Genomic DNA, 12,364 nt, shown 5'->3' on the forward strand with positions numbered 1-12,364 from the left:
TTCACCATCAACCACTCTGTGATTTTCAAATGCCTGCTACATTTTCAAATTACTTACCTGTTGAACTCACTGCAGGAAGTTAGGTTGAGTCTTAACAGTGTAAGGAATCTTCAAAATTATGAGATTTATGTTTTTAGAATTCCAGTCAACCTCTTCAGCTCATTAGGGGAACAATTCAAACTATAGAGTTTCATTCCTATGGATGATAAATGTACTGATTGTAACGAGGTAAGCCAGGTGGACCTAATAGAATATCAGGACCCTTATTGGGGCTATTAACCATGTCCAGTCGGGGAGCCCTGGCTGACAGATATTAACAGAAGTGTCAGAGGTTCTGTTCACTCTAGGAGCTGGCTCTGAGGAAGCTGGATCAGTGTCAAAAACTGTAAACTTGTAAATAAAGGGTGACTAGGCGACAGGATACCAGCCTTTGTGGAATTATTTCATTACTTTAATCCTTCTCTCTTTATCCAAGTTTGTTTTTGCCCTCCTCTGTATTTGATTTGACTCTAATTCGCCCAAACTACCTCTCCATTGTTCCCCTGTTTCTTTCCCATGCTGAAGTATGGTTGCTTCAGGAGAATGATGGACATAAAACAATACGATTGGCTTAAAAATAATGAAGCCTAACAAAACTGGGTGCCCATATTAGCTGAGAAGGAAGAATGAGTGGAGAGAAGGCAGGCATGAAGATGAATTCCTCCATCAGGGTGCTAGCTCAGGCGCAGTGGGCCAGCCCTGAAGTTCTGAAATCCCGTCCCAACGCCACTCTGCATCTTGTCCTCTCATCATTTAAGAGGCTCCTTAAAACCCACGCCTGGTGTCTCAGAGTCTGTTCACCAGACCTATGTGATGTTGTGTCAAATTTAATTTGGCAATAGCTTATGTAAAAACCATTGAGACATTTTACTGTATCAAGGCAGTGCATAAATACAACTTGTCATTGTTAGGTTGAGGTGCTGCTGGTAGTCTCTTTGGGAAGCTAATAAGCATCACCACATACAAGAGGTTAAAGGCAATGCACAAATTGAACAAAATCATTTCCGGGTCAAATGTAAAAAAGCTGTTAGATTCTGAAAACGTCGTGATATGTAAGATGGCTCAGTTTGTACCAAAACATTAACAGAAATTGCTGGAAAAGCTCAGCAAGTCTGGCAACATCTGAGGAGTGAAAGTGGAATTAATGTTTCAAGTCCAGTGACTCTTCCTCATATGGCTCTCCACAGATACTACCAGCAATTTCTGTTTTTGTTTTCAGATCCCCAGGATTCCCAGTTCTTTGTTTTCTTGTTTTCTTGTACCAAAACACTCCTCTAGGGAGATGTATATGTTTGCAGTTTTAACAAGATGGCTTGTTTCTAGATTTTATGCACAATAAATTGCAAACACAGGCATGCACGCATGCACACACACACACAAAACATCTGTGACTCTCCCACCTATGACTTCTAGCAATTCTAATTATTATTAATAAATTGTTGGCATGACTAGCAATTCTTTCCAACTGGAGCCTTTGGTGAGCAAGGCTCCATGTTGGCAGCTCAGATATTGCTCATGTTTACCCACTGATCACAATGATATTCATTCAGCTGCGCGGCTGTGGGAGTTGGGATCATTTGCTCAACACTTTGGCTTTGTGGTAACAAGCTGCTCTGCTTTCTTTGAACCTGAGGGTGTTCAAAACTGTGCTACCCTGATCTGGATTGGTGGAAGTCCTATGCACAGCTCCCTGAGTTCACTGGCTCCTCCACCAAACAGTGTCTTGTTTATTTTCAAATCCCTCAACTCTCACTATTCCTGTAATCACCTCCAAACCTAAAACCCTCAACGATATCCAGATCCTTGAATTGTCCACTCTTTGTCCAACTCAATGAACGTTACTCAAACATTGGCCCAGGCTCCAAATTCTGGAATTCCACCCGTCCCTTCCTTTCTTTCCTCTTTGTTTGTCTGACCTAGTACCTTCTGAGCTCAGCGTCATACTTTGTTACATAATACTAATGTGAAATGACATGTTGCGTTACATTAAAGGTGCTATACAGATGTAAGGTGCTGCTGTTGAATTCTGATGGAAGGAACTGTAAAATGTAAAGCTACCATAGTCCCACTCTCTTCCTATAGACAGGTGGCTAGTGGTGAGTCATGAGATGATGGGATCTTCATGGTAACCTCAGACAGTGAGGGATTTGAACACTCAGTGCCGGTATCACTCTGCATCACCAACCAGCCATTGGAGCTAACTGATCACCAAAGAAGCTGTGCTGCGAAACTGGCTGCAGGCTACATAGGGAACTTCCCTATATTACAATACAACAGTAAAGGTGTTGCAATATGATGAATTTCTTACCACTTCAACACTGCACAATGCAAATCCTTGGTTAGCTCCTGCAAAGATCCTTTTGACTGTTGGCTGCATTATACAATCTGTAAATTAAAGAAATCTTGCATTTATATAGCACCTTTCATGACCTCCTTAGCATACCCAAGGAACACTGCAGCCAAAGAAGGATCTTTTGATGTCTAGTCACTGTTGTAATACAGGATACTCAACAGCCAGTGAAAATACTTCCTCTCTTTCTACCAACTCAGTTCCCCTTGATACCTTGAAAACTGTAACCTAACCACTGCCACCGATCTGTCCATTGGAATTATCCTGGGCGTACCGGACTGGGGTGCAGTGAGGTCTGTCTTTGCCTCTGAGCTGGACCCTCCAGGTTCGAGTCCTGCTCTCAGGATTTGATGATCGAGGAAGGTGCATTCATAATGTAGCCCACACACATCAATTATCAACTTATAAATCGTGCTAAAACATGTCAACGGTGAGCCATGAGAGTGGGAAGGATTCCTGGTCAGGCTTGTAATAGAAACAATGTTGGAGCTGTACCCATCCCTGTCCATAGACTACCCAAGTAACCCATCCTACCATTACATTGGCTGTGTTGCTGAGATAGCTGGTTAACATGAAATTAGCATTGGTCATATATACTGAAGCCCAGTGCCCTGGACAATTGGATTTACTGAAAGCCTGTGTACAGGACTCAGTACCTTGAATACTGGAGTTTGTATCAATGGCTTCTGATGAATTTGCCAGCTCTTGTCTCGATGGAACCTGGGCCTTTCGGAGTTGGCTGCCGTGCTGACGTTTCCTGTTTGCTTTGGTTTCGTGCTCAGCCCTGGTTCCACTGGGAAGCGGTCGTGTGGTTAACTTTGGTGTCGTTCGCTCTTTGCCATTGATCCTCAGCTGGTTGGCTGGTGTGCCGGTGGCACGGACTAAGCATGGTGTGATAATTGTCCGTTTGTGCCTGTTGGCTCTGGCTGCAGCTGCTCTTGTCATCCTCCCGGTGTGTGCGGGGGTGAATTCCGGAGCAGATTGACTCATTGTCACTGAAAAGAATAGAAATCGATTAGACTTTGTAGAAAAGAACCACCATTACCAGCGGGTTCCAAAGGTAGTTCAAAACACTTTTGTGGAAGGTTCCCTGGAAACTGCCTTGCTTAAGAAGGCCCTATTTGTTTTGGATGCCATTTGGCACCGAAAGTATAGAGCTGACAGTCAATGCTGGGGCGGCACGGTGGCTCAGTGATTAGCACTGCAGCCTCACAGCACCAGGAACCCGGGCTCGATTCCAGCCTTGGGTGACTGTCTGTGCGGAGTTTGCACGTTCTCCCCGTGTCTGCATGGGTTTCCTCTGGGTGCTCCAGATTCCTCCTACAGTCTAAAAATGTACCAGCTATGTGGATTGGCCATGATAAACTGCCCATAGTGTTCAGGGGTGTGTGGGTTATAGGTGGAATGGGTCTGGGTGGGGTATACCAAGGGGCGGTGTGGACTTGTTGGGCCAAAGGGCCTGTTTCTACACCGTAGGGAATCTAATCTAATCTAAAACGCTGTTAGATATCCTGAAATAATCAACAAAGGACATTTTTTTGAATATAGTCATTCTGGTAAATGAGGAAAGATGGCCACCAATTGATGCACAGCACCTCTCACTAATGTTAATATGATCACAATGAGATCATCTCTTTAAGTTGGTTTTTAAAAGTTTACTCATGGGATGTATGTGTCCCTGGATCCACGAGCAGTTATTGCCGGACTCTGATTGCCCCTTGAGAAGGTGGTGGTGAGCTGCCTTCTTGAACCTGAGAGAACAAGGTGTGGAGCTGGATGAACACAGCAGGCCAAGCAGCATCAGAGGAACAGGAAGGCTGACGTTTCAGGCCCAGGCCCTTCTTCAGAAAATTATTTTCAGAAGAAGGGTCTAGGCCCGAAACATCAGCCTTCCTGCTCCTCTGATGCTGCTTGGCCTGCTGTATTCATCCAGTTCTACACCCTGTTATCTCAGGTTCTCCAGCATCTGCAGTTCCTGCTATTTCTGCCTTCTTGAACCTTTGTGGAACATGTTCTCTGCAGGCACCCACAGCGCCCTTGGGGAGGGAATTCCAAGACGTGGGTTTGGAAATAGGATTTGAAGATGCTGTTTTCAAATGCAATGATTCATCTCCCAGCAGTTGAGAAGACTGTGACCTAAATTTAGTGGACCTCACCCCCAAACCCCCAGGGTAAGATGATATCATGGGTAGAAGTGTAGATGTGGTGGGGCAGGAGCAGGTGAAACAGATAGGAGTACCCTCATCAGAATCCCAGAATCGAGAAAAGTGTCTGTCTTTGATTTAGGGTTGGAAAGGGACCAATATTCCACCCTTCCTCCTACCCACCCCACTTCTCCATCCCTCTTCCTAATTCCAAACTGCTTTCTGGTGATCTGGTGAGTGTCAGAACTTTACAGAGAACCTGCCATCACTAGCATCAGCGCTCTCCATAATACTAACTGCTGGCCTGCCTCTAATTGGCCAGCAGCTTTAGGAGGTGGGCTTTCCACCTTCCAGGATCGTCCCTCAAATGAGACACCAGATGTCATTGGTCAGTTGCCTGAGCACCCCTCCCATTGACACAATGTGAAGCTCTCATGGTTCATCAACCATTGTGAGGGCGGTGGGGAAAAGAGGTCCCAGTGACTGCAACTAAATCCACACGTCTTCCAGATTAACTATCAACAATTAAAAGGTTCTTTCTTACCGTGAATCCGTTCTGCGCTGTGAGGTATACTGATTAAGAATGTAATAGGACTGGGCACCATCCGATGGCTGTGTCTGTCATTTCCTGTTTGTCTGTTCTCGATACCACCATAATAGTAGATTTTGCCAGATGTCGCTACTAAGACCAACGTGTGATAGCTATGAAAGAAAATGCACCATGAAACTAAAATAGAAATTGCTGGAGAAACTCAGCAGGTCTGGCAGCATCTGCGGGCAGGAAGCAGAGTTAAGGTTTCGAGCCCGCTGACTCCTCATCAGAAACTTGCAATAAAACTACCTCTGTGAATCCACTGTGAACTTATGACTGCCCTTAACAGCTGCATATATAGAGGCTGAACAACACAGTTGGTCCCTGTTCGATTGATTCACGACAATGTTTAATGGGCAGCTCGGACTGAAAGATAGACACTGCTTATCCATCAACAATAGTCGTAAATCAACAGTGAGCAATTCTTTGTGGAGTTGCAAGAAATTTGGAATTATTGTTATGCTACTTATTTTCACCTTGTTGGAACAAACTTTAAACCTTGGTCACTGATTTGATAACATTTTATAATATTTTAGTGCAATATAAAGCATGTAACTGGTATAAATGAATTCCATGTTTTTCACCGTTCAATCCTGTCTATGGTTTTAAATTGCTCATGATTCCAGATGTGTGACAGTGAATTTCCTGACTTCTCCCTGGGATATCTGCACTCGACTTTCAGACTCTAGTCTGTCCTCAGTTGCCTTCCCTCCTCCATTCATGGTGTGGCCTCAGCAAGGTCTGCAATTTCCTACTTAAACATTTTCATTTTTCTCTCCTTCACTCTCTTTCAGCTCAGTTATCTTTTTCCTCCAATTGTTGATCACCTGTCCTAATCTTACATTTAAATACAGCCTTTAATTGCAAAACATTTGCACAAGAAAAAGGACATCAAACCACATAATGTAAGTATTGAATCAGCGTGAAAAAAACCTTTTCATTTTATGCTTTGGTGAATTACATCTTAGATTGCCACACTTTTGCCTGGATTCAAAATTTACTTTCATTAAAGCAAGACCCCCCTACAGAAATGACCCGATCCACCGAAAAGGACCCACACAAAGTGATCACCTCTTCCCCCTACAGAATTGCTTCCATCTCCTGTGTTTGGTCCTAAACAGTATGTTGTTCTGCCAGTACTTTGCTGATCTGTTCAACATAGATGCTTTACTATACCTTCCTCATTGACTCTAAATGTCTAATACTAGGGGGCGTGCATTTAAGGTCAGGGGGAGTAAGTTCAAAGGAGATGTGAGGAGCAATGTTTTTTGTGCAGAGAGTGATAGAAGTGTGGAACTCACTGCCAAGGTAGTGGTGGAAGCAGATACGATGGGGGTATTTAAGGAAATTTTATATAAGCACATGGATATGCAAGGAATGGAGGGATATGGACCAAGGGCAGGCAGAAGGGATTAGTTTCGTTTGGTGTCATGATCGGCACAACATCGTGGGCCGAAGGGCCTGCTCCTGTGCTGTACCGTTCTATGTTCTATACTGGTACATGTTCATGGCAGCCTCAATTGGAAAAATGCACATTGGAATTTTCAACACACGACACCAGCCGCATAGCTGGACCTGCTTTGGATTGAAAAATTTCGGCAAATCTCTGCTGATAGATGTTCGGAGAGAGTTGTCAAGTTTTGCCTGGTTGTTTTTCGGCATATCACAACTAGCTGCTCCTAAAACACTTGCACAAAGAAAGTAAGCAGCTCAACTCTCTGAGTATGGATGGACACAAGGAAGTAAACATTTGCAGACATAAGGAAAATTCTTAAATCAACTTACACCGTACCCAGAGTGAAGTCACTGGCTGCTGTTAAAGTTAATTTGATAATTTAAGATTAGTAAAATGCCATGTTTGGCTTCTAAAGCTGTAAAGGTGGAACATGTGGTAAAAAGCTTTGGAGAGGCAGGAAAAGTGAAGAAAAAGAGCATTTTAACTACACATTTTATTCAGAGGAAACACCTTTATTTAATGTTTTTATTGGCTTCTTCACCAAACATCTACGACAGGATCAATTTTGTTTCACTCTCTAATTGATCCCAGGGATTTATCCTTTCTTTGTCCGAATTGCAGGAATGTATATATTCAGGGGAATGTAAAAATGTCAGGATTGGAACTCCAAGCAGAAGCTCAAGTCAGAAAAATTGTCAGAAGTCAAGCAACACCAGGTTATAGTTCAACACTGCTCCGAAAGCTTGTGATTTCAAATAAATCCATTGGACTATAATCTGGCGTCGTTTGATTTCTGATCTTGTCCACCCCAGTCCAACACCAGCACCTCCACATCAGAGAAATTGTGCCCATTTCTGGCATGTTTTGGGCTTAATTTTCTGCTTCTGGAACTCAGAGGTTAGTTATCAGCAAGGTTCTTTCCCCCACCAGTACCATGGACACGATTGTCATCGTTCCACAATTGTTTTATTGAAAGTTTCATTAATTTACCTCCCACATGCAATCTGAGAGACTTCACTGCTGAGTAGCTCAGTAACCAGACGCGGTTTGATCTCGTCACATCTTGTGCTGTGTCCGAGCTGTCCGTAACTCCCAGCCCCGCAGGTAAAAACAGACCCATCCTAGAAGAGAGACAACGGCTCACATTTATAATGTAAGAACATAGGAGCAGGAGGATGCCATTCGGCCCCTCGAGTCTGCCCCACTATTTGACACTAGTGTGGCTGATCTCATGTTGGCCTCAACTCCACTTTCCTGCCCATTCCCCACAACCCTTCAACTCGTTACTAGTTAAAAATCTGTCTATCTCCTCCTTAAAGCAATGTCTAAGCACCCACTACAAGCTGGGGGAGTGGATTCCACAGATTCATGACTCTTTGAGAGAAGTATTTCTCCACATCTCAGTTTTAAATCTGCTGCCCCTTCAACATGAGGAAACATCCTCTCTACCTTACTTTTATTAATTCCCCTTAGCATCTTGTAATCCTCACTTAGTTCTCCTCTCATCCTTCTAAATTCTAAGAGAATATAGGTCTTAACTGCCCAATTGCTCTCTGTATAAGACAGATCATTTATACATGGAAATGAATTTACTGAATCTTCTCTGAGCTTACTCCAATGGAATTACATCTATTTCTATAGCACCTTTGATGGGGAAACCTACCCAAGCAATCTTACAGGAGCATTAATCAATCGCAATTTGCATATGAATTTCACTGGCACCTAAGGTGACAGGACAGGAGGTGAGGACAGGTCTAATAGCCGATGTGCAGACTTGAAGCCCCACTAAAGGTTCTGAGAAATAAAGAGCGGGCCATAGGGAGGGAATACAAACCCGTGACTCCAAAACAATCATTCCTTTCCCAGTACAGAATTCCCTGCTACTTTATGAGGATAAGATAGGGTGGACAGTGAGAGCCTTTTTCCTCAGATGCTGATGGCTAGCATGAGGGGACATAGCTTTAAATTGAGGGGTGATAGATATAGGACAGATGTCAGCTGTAGGTTCTTTACTCAGAGAGTAGTAAGGGTATGGAATGCCCTGCCTGCAACAGCAGTAGAATCACCAACTTTAAGGGCATTTAAATGGTCATTGGATAAACATCTGGATGATAATGGAATAGTGTAGGTTAGATGGGCTTCAGATTGGTTTCACAGGTCGGCGCAACATCGAGGGCCGAAGGGCCTGTACTGCTCTATGTTCTATGTTACCCCTGAACTCAGTCTTCGCCAGGTCGCCTTCCTGCTTCCAGACACCAAAATACATTTTTCAAGGACTCTACATGAGATTTTCTTGAGGCTAAGTTTTGACTTTTCGGGAGCAACGTTTTGGTTTTCAGGGGCTTCTTTTTGATTTTCACTAACTCCTTTCTGAGACGATGCAGTCAGGTAGTAAAATAACCTCAGAGATGATGGGAACTGCAGATGCTGGAGAATCCAAGATAACAAAGTGTGTAGCTGGATGAACACAGCAGGCCAAGCAGCATCTCAGGAGCACAAAAACTGACGTTTCGGGCCTAGAGCTTTCATCAGAGCTGGGTCTAGGCCCGAAACGTCAGCTTTTGTGCTCCTGAGATGCTGCTTGGCCTGCTGTGTTCATCCAGCTCCACACTTTGTTATCACAGTAAAATTACCTGTTGTGTTTTTGGGCCACTTGGGCTGACAGAAACAGAATTTAAATAATTCACTAATTTCATCAATAATCATCACTTCCCATTAAACATAAAGCTACAACACACAAGGGGAGCACAATATTTAAATTGGTGCAAGAGAAAAAGGTATAAGTTAGCTACAAAATATTTTGTCAAAGAACTCACATATTGCGACACACAAAGAGCTATCACTTTAAACATGTTTCTTGTGGTCAAAGATAAATGGCTATATGTATATGACTAACACAGCCTCTGCACCACAAGTAACCAACAGCACACGAAATGCATTAAGATGCAATGAGATGTAAATCCGAATCTTATGAAATAAAACTGTTCAGTATTGTTCATTACAACAGCACTAATTGCATCTTCCCCATATAGTAACTCCTGAATTTATATAGCCTGCAACTTCAGATTCATTAACAAGGAATTAGTTATCTTAGTGACTCCACATTTTTCTGCTTCAGTCAGCTGAGTATTGCTTAGTTGTAAGGGTTAAAGTCAGTGAGGTAATTAACTTTTTGAAAATAAGTGTGCAGTCTCTGGCTTAAGAATAAATAAAAATTCCTTCCACCAGTAAGCAAGTTAGTAACCAAAAGAAATAGAATTAAAATAATTGGCAAAATAACCAGGGTGAGAGATGAGGAGCATTTTATTGGTTCACACGGTGAGCTGTCATAATCTGCAATGTATTAGTAAAAAGATTCGATGCAAACTTCTTTTAAAAGGGCAGTTGGAAAAATACTTGAAGGAGAAATACAGTTGCAGGGATATGGAGCAAGCATGGGGTTGTGCGATTAATTAGGTAACTTTTTCAAAGAGGTAGCACAGGCAAAGTAGGCTGAATGGACTCTTTCTGTGTGTTGGGATTCTATGATTTCTTGGCATTTAAATAAATGTTGAGATGAATGCTTGTCTCAGTGTTGGTGGCCATGAAACTATCATCAATAGTCATAAAGACCCCATCTGGTTCGTAGAACATAGAACATAGAACATTACAGCACAGTACAGACTCTTCGGCCCTCGATGTTTTGCCGACCTGTCATACCGATCTCAAGCCCATCTAACCTACGCTATTCCATGTACGTCCATATGCTTGTCCAATGATGACTTAAATGTACCTAAAGTTGGCGAATCTACTACCATTGCAGGCAAAGCGTTCCATTCCCTTACTACTCTCTCAGTAAAGAAACTACCTCTGACATCTGTCCTATATCTTTCACCCCTCAATTTAAAGCTATGCCCCATCTTGCTCGTTGTCACCACCCTAGTTCTCACATGTCCTTCAGGGAAGGAAACTCGCTGCCTTTACCTGGTCAGACCAACACGAGACCCGAGAGTCACTGACCTCTGAAAGAACCTTACAAGTCGCTCAGTTTGAGGGAAATTAGGGACGGGTGACAAATGCTGCCTTGAACAGCATTGCTTACACTCCATGAGACAGTAAAGAAAAATAAATTCCTCGAAAAGTGGATGCCAAAGTTTTCCCAGAGCAGACTGTGTCAAAGGATTCATTCAGTTTGCTGTTTGTTATGTCAGGAATTTAACAAGGTCAGACAGACTTTCACACAGGATGACCCCCTCATTCTAACTAATTATTCGCTGTCCCGTGGCAAACATTTTTACGTGGACCTGAAATTTTGATGTTGTTGATGAATGCATCACAAAGCAGTGTGCCCTGGTCTATTCACATAAATGAGAACACTGACGTAACCTCAATTTACAAACCCCCAAGGTTACGCACAAGTGTCTTATAAGGACAGAGCATTAACACCGTCGACCATCAGATGAGAACAGTTTTGTTCGATAAATTACACCTAGAAATATTTGAATATATATTGGGGTTTAACACTCTCATCTTTTGTATCAGAAGCTTATGGGCTTGAGTCCCATTCCAAGGACATGTGCATGAAATCAAAGCTGATTCTTCCCGTGCATTCCTGAGGGACCTCGGCACCATTGAAAGTGCTGTTGCTGTTGTTCTCGTGCACAGATTGCAGACTAGTCGGACAGGGTACTTTTAAGACAATGGCATCATGAAATGAAATGCTCCAGTATTCATCTTCGGTCACTCTCTGATGGAGTCAGAGTTGTGTGTTCAGTCACTTGCGTATGTAATGCATAATAATATCAGAACCCAGACTATGTAAAAGTCTGTGGGGTTAGAGCAATGTGAGTAGCTAGTGTTGTTAATAAACTTCAAGGTATCTGTCTCAACAAAAACTTGACCTTTATGGGATATACATTTGGTGAGCTACCATATGGGGCAGCACTGACATCATATCATACTGGCAGTGGTATTTGACTCAAGAAACTATCTCAGTCTTCATGGCTGAAGTGTTAAACCTAGACACTGTTTGCCTCTCCGTTGGATATTAAAGGTCTCATGGCACCCTGTTGAAAAAGAGTAAGGGTGTTATCATCAATGTGCTGGCCAATATCTGTTTCACAATCATCAACATGGTATTTCATCTAAGATAACAAAGTGTGGAGCTGGATGAACACAGCAGGCCAAGCAGCATCTCAGGAGCACAGAAGCTGACGTTTCAGGCCTAGACCCTTCCGAAACATCAGCTTTTGTGCTCCTGAGATGCCGCTGGGCCTGCTGTGTTCATCCAGCTTCACACTTTGTTATCTCGGATTCTCCAGCGTCTGCAGTTCCCATTATCTCTGATGATATTTCATCTGTTCATTTATCACATTGCTAATTCAGCACTGTTGATAAAAACAATGTGCCATCAAAACTTTTATTTTGCACTCATCTTGCACCTACAAGGGTGGCTCAGTGATTAGCACTGCAGCCTCACAGCACCAGGGACCCAGGTGTAATTCCGCCCTCGGGTGACAGTCTGTGTGGAGTTTGCACATTCTCCCCGTGTCTACTTGAGCTTCCTCTGGGTTTCTAGTTTCCTCCCACAGTCCAAATATGTGCATGTTAGGGTGGATTAGTCATGCTAAATTGTTCATGATAACAAAGTGTGAAGCTGGATGAACACAGCAGGCCAAGCAGCATCTCAGGAGCACAAAAGCTGACGTTTCAGGCCTAGACCCTTCATCATAGCGTGCAGGCTAGGTGGGTTGGCCATGGGAAGTGAGGGGTTACAGGGATCTGTCTGGATGGGATGTTGTTAG

General features: G+C 43.2%; 1 protein-coding gene across 1 annotated transcript in view; it reads right to left on the reverse strand.

Annotated features, from left to right (window-relative positions):
- LOC125453994 (probable E3 ubiquitin-protein ligase HERC4) overlaps nt 1-12,364 on the reverse strand; it is an 83,870-nt gene that overhangs the window by 42,597 nt on the left and 28,909 nt on the right. Inside the window, exons 6-9 of the mRNA XM_059650971.1 lie at nt 7,572-7,702; nt 5,078-5,235; nt 3,046-3,384; nt 2,348-2,424 (exon numbers count right to left, since the gene is read on the reverse strand). Of these exons, the coding sequence (XP_059506954.1) occupies nt 2,348-2,424; nt 3,046-3,384; nt 5,078-5,235; nt 7,572-7,702 (705 nt within the window). The remainder of the gene's footprint in view (nt 1-2,347; nt 2,425-3,045; nt 3,385-5,077; nt 5,236-7,571; nt 7,703-12,364) is intronic.

This window comes from Stegostoma tigrinum, chromosome 1, assembly GCF_030684315.1.
Source record: "Stegostoma tigrinum isolate sSteTig4 chromosome 1, sSteTig4.hap1, whole genome shotgun sequence".
In the NCBI taxonomy this organism is placed as follows: domain Eukaryota; kingdom Metazoa; phylum Chordata; class Chondrichthyes; order Orectolobiformes; family Stegostomatidae; genus Stegostoma; species Stegostoma tigrinum.